This window comes from Phoxinus phoxinus, assembly GCF_949152265.1.
Source record: "Phoxinus phoxinus genome assembly, chromosome: 8".
In the NCBI taxonomy this organism is placed as follows: Eukaryota; Metazoa; Chordata; class Actinopteri; order Cypriniformes; family Leuciscidae; genus Phoxinus; species Phoxinus phoxinus.
In genome coordinates, this window is record NC_136883.1 from 1,589,372 (window position 1) to 1,606,999 (window position 17,628).

The 17,628-nt window shown below is 37.4% G+C and overlaps 1 protein-coding gene across 4 annotated transcripts in view; it reads right to left on the minus strand.

Moving 5' to 3' along the window:
- Window positions 1-7,726: 7,726 nt before the first annotated feature.
- insyn1 (inhibitory synaptic factor 1) overlaps window positions 7,727-17,628 on the minus strand; it is an 82,020-nt gene continuing 72,118 nt past the window's right edge. For 3 of the 4 annotated variants that reach the window (XM_079621042.1, XM_079621044.1, XM_079621045.1), the window contains exon 3: window positions 8,193-9,121. In XM_079621042.1, the coding sequence (XP_079477168.1) occupies window positions 8,357-9,121 (765 nt within the window). In that variant the 3' untranslated portion in view covers window positions 8,193-8,356. Of the gene's footprint in view, window positions 9,122-17,628 lie in introns of all 4 variants that reach the window. The other variant, XM_079621043.1, reaches the window with a different exon arrangement.

Sequence of the window (17,628 nt, forward strand, 5' to 3'; positions counted from 1 at the left end):
TCAGTGCTGCACTGTCTATTTAGTCGCCTTCATTGGAACATCAAAGATGTTTCCACGGACAGAAATCACACATGAATAAAAATCACACCAACCACTTTGTAGAGAGAAAATATTAGAAAGGCTGAGGGAAGAGAAATAGATTGTTCTGGTTGCGGCAGGAAGTAAATGACAGAGATGAAACAAATCAAGTCTGAGTAGCTTCTCTGAGTGAGCCGATTCTCAGTAATCAGTGTGACTGTATTGAGCTCTCTTCTGTACGGACCACCAGAACACACAACTGTCTCTATTCACTACAGAGCCCTTGTTGTGTCACATCTCTTGCATTCAAAAACAAAACGTATAAGAATAAAGCACAAAAGTGTGAAGTGATTTTGGGTATCGAGACGATGGGTGAAGATTTGGATTTTGTCAAAATGAAAGTCCGGTCGTCTTTAATATGTGTGGTCGGTGATCGGATCACTCAAACTACAAGTACACAAGTAATATAATGTATAATACAGAGGTTGTGCTACAAATAATTATCCATCACTTTGATGAGATGCTCTATTTTTATCATGCTTTATTATTTGTATCATATGCATGCAAGAAGACATTTATACAGTATCATAAGAACTGTGTCTAGTTCTGTGTAATTTGTGTGCATGTTTTTTTAGTATTATGAAAAAACAACATAGTGTGGTTAAGCAATATATAGTCACCAGTGCTGGGGAAATGCATTACAAGTAACTTGAGTTATGTAATCAGATTACTTTTTCAAGTAACTAGTAAAGTAACACATTACTTTTAAAATGTACAACAAATTATCCGAGTTACTTTTTCAAATAAGTAACACACGTTACTTTGTTTTCCCATTTACTGACTGACAGCTCTCCTGTCCTCATGTTGAGACGTGTGTGTGTGTGTGTGTGTGTGTGTGTGTGTGTGTGTGTGTGTGTGTGTGTGTGAACATGATGTTTATTGTAGTCCTAGACTAAATGTGAGCATTTACTCATCTCACTTGCACACAAAAACATATTTAATATTCCTCAAAATGAATAAAATCAGTGAAATGCAGAATCAGAATACTATGCAAACCTCCAATAACTAAATATGTTAAATAAAACATACATTTTTATGCATTTAATCTCACTTTATTGACCAATGTACTTGCTTCTGACCTTCGATGATTCAGTTAAATAAGCAAAAATGACTATAGATAGATAGAAAGGTTTGCTTGTTTGCTTTCCTCTACTGTACACACTTCCTTCAGCCGGAGGATTATTATTTCACTTTTGGTGTGAAAGGGTCTTTACATTTGCCCAAAAATATAACTTTTGTGTTATAAAAAAACAAGCCCAGCCTAGGTGGGAAAAAAGTAACGCAAAAGTAACGTAACGGATTACTTTTCTAAAAAAGTAACTAGGTAATGCAATTAGTTACTTTTTAAGGGAGTAACGCAATATTGTAATGCATTACTTCTGAAAGCAACTTTCCCCAACACTGTTAGTCACCTGCCTTATTAATTAATATCTCATTAATTTTCGCACTGATCAGCATTTAAAATCTGTACTTTCTCTTCTCAAATCCTCGCTCACGTCTCTCGCAGGATTTTTTGCCTTTTTACTTACTTCAAATCCTCCTTTACTATTTCTTAACCATATAAAGGCTATAGTTTCATATTTGATAGATGAATTTCCAAGGCCTATAAATGATCAACTTGATCAAAACTTTGCTGATAAACTGTCACACACAATCTACTGCATGCCTTCTGTCGTCTGATTGATATTTTAGACTTTTGTTTCCAGTAAAATCCACCTCCACGTGACTTTCTGCTGTGACATCTTTACTGATTTGTATTAAGTAAACGCAGCAATATCTTTTACATTGTTAGTAATATTTCAAGATGAACACTTACTAGACTGAAGCAACTGACATGTACTTGATTATTCATACAAATGAGAGTATCAATTATGATCCTTCAGGCTTTTGAGAAACGTTTATTTCTCTCAATCACTCAATAGTCAGTGTGTTCTCTCTCAATAATCAGTGTATTGGATTGCATTATCATTTATAACCACAGACTATCAGAATTTGCATCTTACTTTTTGGCCTTATAAATATCAGCATCTGCACCAAGTTGCATTTTTTAGCTCGAGCCTCTTCATAAAATTGTGGTGTTTTTTCCACTTCGGCCATTAGCTTTGTGTTCTCGTTTTATAAAGGTTCAATAAACTGTTCCATTTAAAAAAACAAAGACATATTGTGTTTTCTGACTATTGTTTTATACGTCAGACTGTACATGGTTGAGTAGGAAGGACTTGTTGTATTTTTTTTATCTGTCTAAACGACAGAAAGCACGATAAATTATTCATCAAAGCTTTTAAAATCCAGTAAATGACCAAAAATGTTTTATTATCGCAAGCCTCAGAGACTGTCCAGCGCGCACGCATCTCGACGTCGAGTGTATCAGAGAGTTTTCCCCTGACACACACACAGAAATACACATCTAACACAAGTCTCAACACTAATGAAATGTCCCTGTTCTGTTTAGGGATGAAGTAATGATGTCCTGGAGGCAGTGCGATGCTCTCGTTTGAAAGCCCGTCTGCTAGTAGTTAAAAATGTTCTCCACTTTTCTGCTACGCTCTCAGATTGAAGGCTTATTAGTTCCCGTCTCTTGGACTGCAGTCTCCAATAAGACTGTATCAGCAAATCCACTTCATTATCCTCTTTAATTGGCTAAATAATCCCTCTCGCTCCCCACTGAACTTGTTTGTTGGTGGGCAGACTGGCGCTTTATGGCTGGCTGGAGAAGATCTAGTCCACTTTTACACACACAATAATGTAAAAAAGACACACATTGTCATACATCATACAGCCCAGTTTAAAATAAACACATTTTACTCGTCATTTGACTCTTCAAGTACCAACCCGAGCTGGTTCATTAAAAGACAAAGCTGTCGATGCGATCTGACCAGATAATGGCATTATGTAAAAGCAGAGAGGACGTCACTCGCTCGCTGTGGAAGAGACGAGGCTGTGAAGGTGAAGCATCTCTCGGTTAGTTTTTCTCCTGATAGATGGCTTCTTCTTCTCAGCCGTGCTTTGCTTGCTTATGTTAATGTGTGTGATGACCTGTTGGTCTTCAATCTAACTGAGGAAATGGCAGATGGAGCGGCGGGGTGTGATCCTTTGATTGTTATTCAATGCGTCCTTCTCCACAAAGCCTCACCAACATTAAACACACAAGATGAATGGAAATGTGCACAAAACGTCGAGCTCAGTTTGCCAGCGTGAGCCGTGTCTATTCACTGCCGTTGCTTGATGATTATTTGACTTCTCGACTGCAATCAAAAAATATATACTGATTATTTCATAATAATGTGCCTTACATTAATTAAATCCCAAAGTCTACCAAAATACCAAATTAAACACACTTCATGATGTCAGTGAATAGAAAGTTACTGGAGTTTTTGGTAACACTTTACAGAGTCTTTATATGGTGCATTATAGAAAACATTTTAATGCATTACTAATTATATGATCTCATGAATAATTGTCATAATACCTGGACACTTATCTATTCATTGTTACACCTTTACTTATAAGTAAAATGCATTAAAACGCACAACCAATTTCAGACGTAACAAGGAATCCTATTATAATGCATTTTAACTTTGGTTGCAATTATTTCTGAAAAGATATAATATACATTATGAATGATCCATTATACATGAAGGCTTTAAGTAAAGTGTTACCAATTGGACTGACAATCATTTTGGCAGAATCAGAAACCATGGTATATATTTTAAAAAATACATTATTCTAATTAAAGTTTTATGATAGACGTTGGCACAGAACTCTTTTGAGATGCCGGTTTTCTTTTATTATTGCAGACTGAAATTGTAGGTTTCTTGATAACCTCTCACTGGCTTTAGCGCTCGCCAGGAACGTTCCTCTGCAGTTCATCGGCCCCTGTACCTTTAAAGAACACGGAATGACACAGAGCCTCACGGCCCATAGCGGTCGTTCCCAAACTCTTCAGAGAGTCGTCGGGGTGCAACTCAACTCAACTCACCATGCGGTCCACAATACTGGTGTCACCATACGATTTAAGACATTATTAACGAAAAAGTATCCTTTTATTATTTCTCACTATAATAAAACAATGCTGCATATTTATTTTCTTATATGTCAAATAAAATAGATCAAATTAAATTAAAATTTCAAATCCACCGGCACTTTCTTCCGCCTCCTCCTGTCAGAGGAACAGCAGAAATAATAAAGTCTACGTAAAACCCAGTACAACAGTGACAGGGGCTTCACATTGTTATATAAAGGCAATATTGTAATATGATTTTTTATAGTTTGTATTATATTTTTTTAAATTCCATGTACACATGTGGAGAAAGAGAGGGTAAAATAAAAATAAAGTAAAATAAATACAATACCTGGTACCTGGAACATCACAACTTTCTCCTTTCTCCGCTGGTCCTTCCCCAAAGGGACATTGTGAAAAAAAAAAAAAAAAAACATCGGAGGAAAGATTATTTGGCAATGCTTTGCGTTCCCTCAAGACACTTTAGGTTCACTTTCTCAGGGGAACACAAAAGTCTGTGAACGAACGCAGAGTTTCTTAGGGGAGAACGCAAAAGCATTGGCTTATTTTTCCTCCCATTTCATTTCCTCCAAAAAATGTTCATATTCAGCACCATGTCCCCTCCGTATCCTCCAGATGAGGAGTAATGTTCTACGACAGAGAACAGACTCATATTTTGTGCCACGTAAACTCCAATGCACTGTGATCCCAATGGCCCGGGTCAGTGGTCCTGATCTTCTGACCAGCAGACGGAGGACTGGAGCTGTGGTCAGGGTTACATATATGCTGCTTCATGTCTGTTGTGCTATTAGTGTATGTTAACATCTTCTTGCAGTTTCTGCACACAGTTTTGTTTAGCCTGTTACCACCTCACCGCTTTAGTTTTTAGTCTTCGGAAAGTCAAAATGCACCACACCTCAGATTTGAACGATCTACGCTTGCCGTCACCATGTTTGCTGTTTAACAATATTTAAACAATAAGGGGACAATATTTTTTCCCTTAAAATGATTTTCAGGTGCATTTATTAGCTTTATAAAGGCAAAGTTTTCCTAACCCTATTAAATGTGTGGCATGTTTTATGTCAAATTATTAAAACTCCATTAATTTAAGTATTAATATAATAAAGCACTACATTAAACTAAATCAAATACATTCAATCAAATGAATCATCTTTGCGCTAGAGGCATTTAATCCGGCTCACAGGTGCATTAATGCAATTACAACGGCATAAATAATGTCATGAGATAATGTCTTAAATAAACAATATTCAACAGAGAAATATGAAATGATGGTAAAAACAAAGTGATACTTTTTAAATATTAAACTAAACCTGCCAGTAGGTAGCGGCATGTCACTGTCTTAATGGGTGAGTCATTCGTTCGTTCGTTTGTTCGTTTGTTTGTTTGTTTGTTTGTTTGTTTGTTTGTTTGTTTGTTCGTTCGTTCGTTTGTTCGTTCATTTATTCATTCATTAGCGAATGAGTCATTAAATCATTTACTCTCCTCTTTCGTTCAAAGCCGCAGATTTCTTCACTGACGAAACACTGCTGTTACCTTTTTGTTTGTTTGAACTGTTGTATAAAATCAATGTCACATTTGTAATCATGTGGATATTCGGGGAAATTGCATTCTTGCTCGTATTAAAAACAAGAACTCTGCAGGGTTTGTTTCTGTATCGAAGAGTTTGTCTGAAACCGGTCTCTATGTGTCAGTCTGTGTCTACATTTGTTCTGGTAAAGCACTGTTATATACAGTACATATCTGCATGCAACCTTTACACACACGCTGCTTGTGTGTTTTGTGCGCGAACGATGAGGTAATTTGATTGGACGTCATGTATTTGACCTTTTACACCACTACCCTTTTGCTGTTTAACACTAGAAGTGACGTTTCGCCTGTTAGAAACACATGCTCGGCTTGAGTGCTATTTTAAGGTGGGATAGGATTAAATTAAACTAAACTTCGCATTTTGTTCACACACCCCAGTTTGGGAACCACCGGCCTACAGAATCCTCTTGATTTACAGCAATTCTCATCAATCCGCGAGCTTGATATTACTCCACAATCTGACCCCGTGACCCGCCTTCAGGATTCACAAGATGAACGTCTTGTCCTGAAAAAGGAAGAAGTGTGTTTGGAAGGCCATTAGACGGAGGTTTTGGTCCGGGATCTATCGGCCTGACCGTCTCCACTCCCACGGGAGATGAGTCCGAGTAAACGATTACGCTGAGGGGGTAATTAAGAACAATCTGTCTTCAAACACTCATTTTGCTGGGCTACTTTGCCCTTCATTTGCCTTTCCATTTCCTCTAATGTATAATTTCTCTCTCTTTTCTCTCGCTCTCTCTCTGTTCCACCCACTCAACATTTCTTCCCACCGCAGGATTGTTTTGCACTGTAGAGTAAATACCAAAAGCTCTAACAGAGAGGCAGGTTTTTGTTAAAGACCCTCAAAGCCGGGAGACGAGGACCGGGATCGATCAGCTGTGCTATTGGCAACATCCCTTTGAATAAAACACAGCACTATTGAGTTCACAATCCCCACTGGGCACAAGAATGGGGAGACATGACCTTTCGCATCTGGGCTTTGTGCGCCGAGACTCACGGCGTCCCCCCAGACGACCCCGACCTCCCCGCCGAGAGGAGAGAGGCACGAGAAGCGAGTAAATGTCAGAGAGGAAAGCAGCTCTTCAACATACGCCAGTTTTTATCTCTTCCCTCATCCGTACAAACCAAAGGCTCTGAACTGTGAGAACGGTCCTCAAACACACCAGATTTACTGACTACACTCTGTGCAGATTTACACTTACATTCAAATGTTTGGAATAATTAAGATTGTTTTTATTGTAAGACGTCTAGCTACATTTGTTTGATCAAAAACACATTAAAAACTGTTTTTGTGAAACCATGATACAATGTTTTCAGGATTCTCTGATGAATCAAAAGAACATAATTTATTTGAAATATAAATCTTTACATTGTAACATTTTAAACGTCTCTACACTGTCACTTTTGGTTCAATTTAATGCAGCTTGCTGAATACAATTTTACAAGACTAAAATGATTCTTTATTGCTATTTACAATAAGGTCTCATTTGTTAACATTAGTTCATGTATTAACTAACATGAACTAACTATGAGCAATACATGTGTTACTGTATTTGTTAATGTTAGTTAAATAATCCAGCTGTTATTGTTTGTTCATGTTAGTTCACAGTGCATACATTATTTTAACAAATACAACTCTTGATTTTGTTAGTGTATTAGTAAATGTTGAGATTAACATTAACAAAGATTAATACATTCTGTAGAAGTGCAGTTCATAGTTCATGTTAACTAATGTAGTGAACTAATGCTGGCTAATGAAACCCTATTGTAAAGTGATACCGAATAAAGTTAAGAATATTTTGTATTCCTAAAAATTCCCATTTTAACTTCCATCGAATGTGTAATATTATTTCACAATATTACTGTTTTTGCTGTATTTTTTATCAAATAAATGCAGCCCTTGATAAGCAATAAAGACTTTAAACCAAAAGAGAGATTTCAAAAATGTAAAAAAAATAAATAGTGTAGTTTTGAAAATGATTTTAGCAAGTCTTGAAATTTTCCCATATATAATTTATTTTTTTTATTTTATTTTTTTATCTATCATCTATGTATTTAATATTAAACAGTATATAGTTCTTTGTAATCCTGTCTCAGTTCCTTCTTGTTTTTTTAATTTATTAACTAACATTAACAAAGATTAACAAATACAGTAACAAATGTATTGCTCATTGTTTGCTCCTGTTAGTTAATACATAAACTAATGCTAATGAAACCTTATTGTAAAGTGTTACCGAATAAAGTTAAGAATAGTTTAACTTCCTTTGAAATTGTAATATTATTTCACAATATTACAGTTTTTGCTGTATTTTTGATCAAATAAATGCAGCCCAGGTGAGCAGAAGAGACTTTCAAAAACGTTCAAAAAAATCAGTAATGTAGTTTTGAACTTCTGAACTTGCCGTATGAACACTTTAAGATGTGGATATTAATAAACCGTAAGCGTAATAATGCTCACAGGAATCAAAGCTCTGATAATGTGAAGAAAGAGACGAGAGCGTTTCATGCAGGACAAAAGTCTTGAAATTTTCCCATATATAATTTATTTAGTAATTCATTAGTGTTTTTTTTTAATCTATTATCTATGTATTTAATATTAAATAGTATATAGTTCTTTGTAATCCTGTCTCAGTTCCTTCGTGTTTCGTATATGCAAAGTTGTCTGTTCTCTCAGAGGTCCTTGCTCTTCTGTTTGGCGGGGACGTATGGCAGTACAGTCTGAGTGCTCTTATCCGAGACCGTTTGTGTGCTGCTGTTGCGTAACAGTTTTTTCCGGCAGCCCGGGTTTAGAAGACCTTTCCTCGGTAGCGTGTAAGAGCCAATCAGTGACAGCTTCACTGGCGACGGGCCCGCGGACGCCGTTTCCCGGCAATTGTAGAGATCGGAGGAGGATAGCGGCGGGATCGGAGAACTAGCCAGCGGACTCGGCTCGCTATCCGTATCCGGGGTCCCGCACTCGCCTTTCTCGTCCTCCTCGCCGCCGTCCTCCTCCTCGTCTTCATCGTCGTCGCAGCACAAGGCGTGGTAGAGGATCTTATCGCTGAAGCGGACCCGTTCTCGAGTGCCCGAGGTCCGGGAGGTTTTCTGGCTGTGCGTTGAGCTGGACGCCTCTTCGCTGGAGGAGTCCGGCGTGATGATTAAAGGTCCGTTTGGGACGGGGAGACCCCCGTTCATCTGCGAGTACACGCTGGCGGTCGCGGGCCTCGTCTGGGCCTCGTCCGGCTCATCCCTGTGTGCTTTCCGGTTCGCCGACTCCAAGAAGTTGCAGAAGTCCCAGCTGTCCGAGAGCATGTCCTGGCCGAGGAAGTCCAACCGGAAGGCCTCACCCAAACCCCGCTCGCTACTCGAAGTGCTGCTCGCCGTCGCCACCGTCCAGTCGTCCGGCTCCAGGTCCAAGTCAAAGTCAGATGTGAGCTTGTCGATCTGACCCACCACCTGCGTGAGAGAGAGAGAGAGAGAGAATGATGAAATAATGGCTTTCGCTGCTGGATCATCAGAGATGCATTAGCATCACCCTGAAGGTCAGTCTCATTTAACTTTGGTCAACTTCAGCTCCTCTTGGAAAGCGCTGAAGTGATCCGAGGATCATGATTCATTTTATTAAACTGTTTGAACAAAACTGGAATTGAGTTGACTTGCAGGGCCCTCGTTGTCCAACACAATATTCGATGGAAGTGTCAGTATATGAAATTCATTTGCACAATTATTTTGTGATTCCCAGCGTGGGATTTTATGATTCGCCCAGCGATATATTACAAGTTGGATCTCAACTGCACTATCTATCTATCTATCTATCTATCTATCTATCTATCTATCTATCTATCTATCTATCTATCTATCTATCTATCTATCTATCTATCTATCTATCTATCTATCTATCGTCTGTCTGTCTGACATAATGCACATATATGATCTTTTCTTTACTGAATATTTTTACCACACAGCTGAACTAATATATATATAAAATGGTGTTTAAATTGTGATCAGTTTCAGAACCTAAGATTAAATTATTGCACATACTGACAAAGCAATTATTATTTGTATGGCATGGCAGATTACCAATGCAATTTTTTTTGTTTTTAGCAAAATTTGAATAGATCACAATTACATAGATAGATAGATAGATAGATAGATAGATAGATAGATAGATAGATAGATAGATAGATAGATAGATAGATATGCAAAAGATTACAATATTATGTAATTATTAACTTTAGATAACCATGCACAATGCATATCCAATCAAATATTGGCTGACAAATTGGAAACTATCTGTAATATCGGTCCAAATGGTTCTGATTTGAATGCTAAAATCATGCTGTTGATTTAATGAGAGAGAAAAAAAAACCTTCCAATGACCTTTACATTAATTTCCCAACATTATATCCCAATGCTGGTCTTCTCAGTCGTTAGTCCAGTTAAGATCTGAATACCGGCTACTTCTGTGGCCTTAAAACTGAGGAGAATTGCATCTAAAATGTTCTTCAGAGCTGTGTAACATGGCTTCTCGGTTTAGGTGTGTTTTTTCCCTGTCACTTTGTGGCATAAACACAGAAGGATCAGATGAAAATGCCCTGCTGGCATGAGGGATTAAAAATCTAATTCATTTATCCGGCACAATGACTCCAAAGGAGCAATTAGGAGCTCTAAATCCCTGATTACACCGCGGTGAAAGCCAGAGGAGGGCCTGTGTTTTCGTGATCCGCTCACTGATTTACCAGATGAGTTGCCCGAGACACTTTTCCTCATCTCTCTCTGTAATCACTGACTGAACGGCGGATACTATGTTTAAGCATGTGCTGCAAAAGCCGGTTATTGAGTTTGCTCAGACGCTTATGGACTATGACAGCTTGACTTCATGTAATTGCTTCGTTTACTGTATGTTATTTGTATTGTAGAGTTCATTTATGACTGGACCCCCCATTGTTTTAAGATGTTTTCCCAGCAATATTGTGCAATGAACGGCACTAATAGCAGGAGAAACATGAGTGAAGCCCCTCACAAAACCTCTTTAGTGAGAGATGTCACATTTATTATGCCAATCAAATGATAAATTGGCTCAGAAACAACTTTTAGGTAAATGGCAATGGATTGAGTGACAGATTTTTAATAAGTTTCTCATCATCACTGCCACCCGATAGTTGTCCGACCCTGTCTGTCATTGTCCAATTATATCATATAACTACTTATGATAACTTTTCTCTTTTTAACATTGATATCAATCAGAAATGTTTCTTGACCATCAAACCATCATCTCAGAATGATTTCTGAAGCATCATTAAAGACTGCTCTGCTTTCTCCCTCTTATATTTCAGTCTTTGCACCTTATTTCTGGTTCATAATAATCATGTCATTGCCTGAGCAGTGTAACTTATGCTATGGCGTCTCGGATGACGGGTGGGAAGCTCAAAAACACACACTGAGGTGTTGCGGATGTGAGATGAATTGCTGGCCCAAGGGCGGATGAGATAGCTTTGTTTACTAGATTACTCGTCCCGCAAAAGCAGGATTTAATTCAATCAATGTTTTCCGGATAGTCTGGCACAGTTAGACACATTTCACAAACCCCTGTCATCCAAGAGAGGAGAATAATTTTATCAATATTAGGTCCGTTATGACTCATGCCATTTTTAATATTAATTGGAACTGCAGCACATCCTCACAGGAACAAGTGCACTGTCAGTAAAAGTTATTTCCAATTCCAATTGAAAGGTGAAGTGTGTAATTTCTGAGCCTCTAGAGGCACCAGACGTACACTCATAAAATATAAAGTTTCCAAAAGAGTTTTTTTTGCCGCAATGATGCCATAGAAGAACATTTTTGGTTCCGGAAAGAATCCTTTAGTGAACAGTTGTTAAAGATGACCTATTGTGCTTTATTCCATATTCATCTTTCTTTAGTGTGATCATGTAGAGCTCCAGTTCTCCTCTATATCAGTGTCAGTGTTTCTGAACTCCTGAAACGCCTCCACTGTAGTCTTGAGTTTCTTCCGGGAACGAACACGTCACAATATTCCTCATTATAATAATTCATACGCAGAATAAAGGGGCGGGCCTGGTTGAGTTAGTTAGTAGTGTGTTAAACTGGCGGTTATGGGAAGGGGCGGGACATTTCCCAAACACACTCGAAGCGCTCGACCAATCACAACACACTGCTCCAGCGGACCAATCAGAGCACAGTGTGCTTTTCAGAAGGAGGGGCGTCATAGAGACAGGAAGTGAACAGAGCGTTACTGACAGACTGGGAAGAGAGGAGCCGCAACAATGGAGAATATGAGGAAAATAGACAACATTCAAGCAGGAGAACCTGTTCTAGTCGAGCCCAAAAACAAAACCAAGATGTTTTATGATCTGAAGGACCTTTATTCACTATAAAGAACCTTCTGTGCATTAGAAAGGTTCCATAGATGTCAAAGATCCTTCATCTGCTATTGGTCATCAATCGGTGCTTCTTCTGATAACTTCTAAATTAACAGGTTTAAAAATGGCATGCAATCGAGCACAAGTCATTTTATAGGTCAGATCTGGTAAAAAAATAATCTTGATGTATTGCTCCCATGCTGGGAAATGTACAGTTTATTTTGGTCGTTGGAACTTTACTTTTTGTATTGCTTAATATTAGCTATTGACTGATACTACTTTTACATTTTTTGGCTCATATTTGATTTATATGTACGCATAATTTTATGCATGCTTATTTCACATATTTTTTTTACATCATAGTCCCGTTTTAAGCCATCTAAATGCATTGTTTGAGCCGACCTGCTGTGTCGGGCCGGATCTCTATCTGCATTTAACACAGGCAGAAGCAAGTATGTTAACACTGCACAAATTACACCTTTCCACCTCCCCCCTCCAGGTACAACACAAACTGCTAACAGAAACAGAAAACGGATAATTTGGCTGATAATGTCCGTTGTGCGGCGTAATCATGGAAGCGGTTCCCGCGGCTCGCTGGAAGAACGGAGCAGGCATTCCTCGGGGTAAACAAAATCATTCAAATGAGCCTGCCTACATCGCCCTCACCCCACAACAGCTCCCGGAGCAATTTAACTCGATAGCAGCGCAAGCACACAGGGTCTGCAGAAGCTTTCTAGGTCACAGATGGGCTCGACGCAGCTACAATGAGCAGTAATCCCCGCGCCGTTCTCCGGGACGCAGAGAGAGCGAGTGGGCTGTGGAGTAAATTATTGGGTAAACAGATTGCCTAAGTGTAAAGGATGAATGAACACATCAGGAAGAAGTCATTAGCGTTGGGACACATTGCGTTTTAACTGGAAGGAGCACAATGAGAACCTGCAATAGTAATTACAGTCTATAGGGTAAAAATCACATCCCTTTGTCGGCCGCGGCCCTCATAATGGACGAGATTGCAGCTGGATTATTCAACTCAGGAAATATTCCTCTTCCGTGTTCAGCGGACGCTCGTCTCACTGACGCTAAATTACACACCAGCTCCAGATCCAGGAGCGCTGCAGTGTGGAACGATTATATCTGGTGTTGCCAATGACACCAAACTGGCCTTTCTGCATTTCTGAAAACTGTACGTTTATAATTAGCAAGTTAATATTGACTTACATTTTAGATACAATATGGCAAGTTACTTTGCAGCAAAATAGGCTCTGTCTGCAGTTACATTGCAAGTGAATCACGGAATCATTCATTAATCGGATTACTCAGCAATTGATTCAATTACACAGATGAGATATTCCTTATGAGAGAGTCATTGAATCATTCACTCAATAGCCGGTAACACTTTACTTGAAGGGGTGTGCATAAGACTGACATGACATAACACATGTCATGAATATGAAGGAGGTTTTATGCATGTTTATGACAACTGTCATTAAGTGTCATTTGCTCAATTATGACATTTATAATTCAAATATGACATTGTTTGAGATGTATTTGTTATGACAACTTGACATAAACCAATACATCATAACCTGTCAGTGTCTTTGTCATGACAACTTGACATTACCAAGACAACATAAGCTGTCATAAATATGTCTGAACATGATTAATGATCAAACTTAAAAACCCACTGAGCTTTATGGGTTAACATTACATTAAACTGTGATGTGATTGGTTTAGACATTGGCTGTCATGAGGACATTATAACTGTGTCAGGAATGTTTTTCATGACCTCGACTACAGTGGTGCACATTGAATTTGTCATTAAAATAAAAAATATTGTAATGTTAACCCATAAAGCTAAGTGGTTTCTTAAGTTTGATAATGAATCTGCTTTGTCATGTTTATAACATATTAATGACAATTTATGTTGTCTTGGTAATGTCAAGTTGCCATGACAAAGACATCTCAAACTATGTCATATTTGCATTAAAAATGTCATAATTGAGTGAATGACACTTAATGACAGTTCTCATAAACATACATAAAACCTCCTTCATATTCATGTGTTATGTCATGATTATGAAGCTGCATGTCAGTCTTATGCACACCCCTTCAAGTAAAGTGTTACTCAATAGTCTATTGTAAAGTGTTTCTAATAGATTATACATTATAATAATGGCACAATCACGAATGGTTTGTCACAACCGAATCACAGAATGTCTCACGTTCTTTAACAGTGTGTGTGTGTGTTTACTGATAAATTGCAACTTATATAAATGATTGAAATGCTATTCTGTAAATTCTGCATTTTTAAATCATTCACAGATTAACTGTTGGGAAATGTTGATGTAAAAACAGTAAAGGCATTAATAAAAGCATAACTGTTTAATAAATTGCTGAGATGGGATTTAGTGACCTCTGATAAATATCTCAATGTAAACGTGTATATGGAGTGTAGATCAATGAATGGAACGTTATTTCTTTATAAGTTCGAGAGATCTGCTGTGGTTCCTCCTGCGAGCTGCGAGGTTTACGCGAGGTGTACTCCTCAATAATATTGATATGCTCCCTTCTCTCCCGCCTGTGAGGAACTGCAGGTATAGCGCGAGCTAGCATATAGAGGTTAGCATTCCTACGAGTGACAGCTGACTCCCTGCCAGAGCCTCAGCTAAATGTCGTCTGCGCTGGTCCGTGAATAACACACACTGGAGAGGCGATGCGAAGGCAGAAAAACACGTGCTGCTGTTGTTCTGTGTGTGAGATGAACTCTGTCCTGATTTAGGGTCACTTTCATTTGTATTGAATATGTTTACTGCCAGACAATTAATTAATTGGTTTGAGTGGGACAAACTTAAAATAAACTAATTAGTTCAGTCAAATTAACTTTTATGAGTATTTAGAACTTTATTTTTCTTTCTAGTTCACAGAACTGATATATTTTAAGTAAGCTGAACTGCTTCATTGTTTTGAGTTTCATGAAATCATTTATTTTAATTTAGACGAACTTAAGTTTCACTGGAACGGCTGGGATGTCTATTTCCCAGCATGCTTTGCCGATGGCACTCGAAAGGGAGAGTAAATGCTAAAATTAAGTGTAATATAATGGTTTATTTTTGCAAGATTAATGTTAAGTGGGAGATTTAGTAGATTAATGTTGTGTTATGCTAATTTAGAAGAATGTATTTTAATGTTGGTTTTGGGATATTACCCTCATGGTGACGAGTGGAGCATGAGCTTGATTTGAGAGTGAATAAAACCTTTGTATTGTTGCACTCATACAGCAAGTGCTTCTGTATAACATATTATTGCTAATATGATTTCAAATTAGCATAGCAGATTAGCTTATTAAAGTTTATACTAATAAAAGTGTTCACATTGAGATTACATGGAAGTTAATTGTATGAATTAGTGTACTCAAACATTTTAAGTTAAGAACAATTAAAATGTCTAAGTACAAAATAAACATCTGCTAGTTCTGCTTAAACTTTGAATTTCATAAGTTAAAAAAATTGAGCCAATCGATTATTTAGAATCGAATATTTTGAGTTTTGCCAACTTATTTGGGTTTACAATCAGTTTAATTGTAAATAATAAATATAATGATGCAACTGTATAAAAATATATGTATAATTTATTTTGTACATATATACATTTATATGTGACGAACCATTCATGACTAGCATTATTTGGTTTTTAATTTTATTTTTACACGCCAAAATATTGTGTTATCTATTTGTATATTATATCCCGATAACCCGTGAACCGTGAGACAGCTGTGATTATTTCCTCGTTGACTCTACCTTTTCTTGCTCTAGGACATCACCTGTAATATTCATTTACAGTATCAGCTGAACTGAGTATCTGAATTATTTTAATTTTTTTCCTAAGCAAATTTCATAACGACAAGGATGATGATGAATCCGCCAGCAGAACATCCCGCGTGCATCTCGAAGTGAACTAAACGAAGAGGACGATGAATTGATTTCTCTGAGCTTGAAAGTCTGAATCGCTGCATGAGCGAAATACATTAAGGAAATATTTACCAACGGTTCACTTTGAAAGCAGCATGTGACGCGGTTGCAGTAATTGTTTGCAGTTCCTAATCATCACATTCGGCCTCTAACTATGGAGAGGCGGTTTTAATAGCTCTCTGTTACCATCGTGCTCACATTTCAATCAGATTCTGGAGAAACTCACGCTAGAGGCTGAATATTACATAATGGATCATTCAGGGCCTGAAAAGTTTTGCCTGACAAACTTTTTTTTCAATATCTATTTAGAGTTGATGGAAATTATTATTTTTTTCTTTTTTATTTTTGGTGTGTGTATACTGTTACGTAAAGTAGACGGATTGTGCTGGTTGTCTGAGACATAGACAGCATGAAAACAACACTTTGTACTGAAGAACTCTATAAATGCCCACAATTATCAATGCGCAGGGTTTCAGGATTCAGCAGAAGTGTAAGTAGGACAGCAGTGTTACTGTAATATCTCTCAGCAGGGCTTCATTGGAGAAACACATGCAGTGAAACCAATCACAACCTACTTTATTTCAGAAGCTTTTCAGATGAAATGAGAAGCACAAACATCAATTGTGAAAAATTAATCTGTGAAGAGTTTTGAGATAGTCAATCAAAATCATATACATTTAAAATTTGTATATTTGATATACAGTGGCCAAAATTGTGTCCAGAGGGGATATTTGTTTTAATGACCCTACAAGTTCAATAAAACAAACAAATATGAGGCTAATATTTAATTATGAGGGACGAACTATCACTATGGCCTGGTTTCACAGACAGGGTTTAGATTAAGACAGGATTATGCCTTATAGTTCAATTAGAGCATTTAAGTGGCTTTTATAAACATGCCTTAGAAATAATAAACATTACTGGTGTGAATCTTGAGACAAAACAATGATCGTGACATATTTTAAGATATGCATTTTAGTCTGGGACAAGCTTGAGCCTTGTCTGTGAAACCGGGGGATAAGTTAATGATGATTTTTATATGCTAAACTGTTTGTTACATTTATATATTTATTATTTATGATTTCATGATTTAGTGAGTCATTGAATCATTTATTCAGGCATCTGTAATAAAAAAAAATGGATTCCTTCTAGAGTGAAACACTGAGACGTGTGTCTGATTGGCAATATATTGGCATATAAACAATCAAATAATGTCACAATCACGAATGGTTTGTCACAAACAAATCACACAAAAAAATGGTTTGCGTTGTGTTTCTTATAAACAGTGTGTGTTCACTGCTAAATTGCAACATATATAGATTCTAGAATTCTATAAACTCTATTCTATAAGTTCTATATTTTAAAGGATTCACAAATTAGCCGGTGAGTTTCAGCAAATGTTGATGTGTATAGATAAACACAGTATAGGTATTGATAAATCATAACTGTCTAATACATTGTTGAGATGGGATTTGGGTGATTTACTTGTACTGTATATCAACCCAGCTATGATTGTATATGATGTATATATATATATATATATATAGTGCCATTATTTGATTGTTTATATGCCAATATGTTGCCAATCAGACACGTCTCAGTGTTTTTCAAAAAT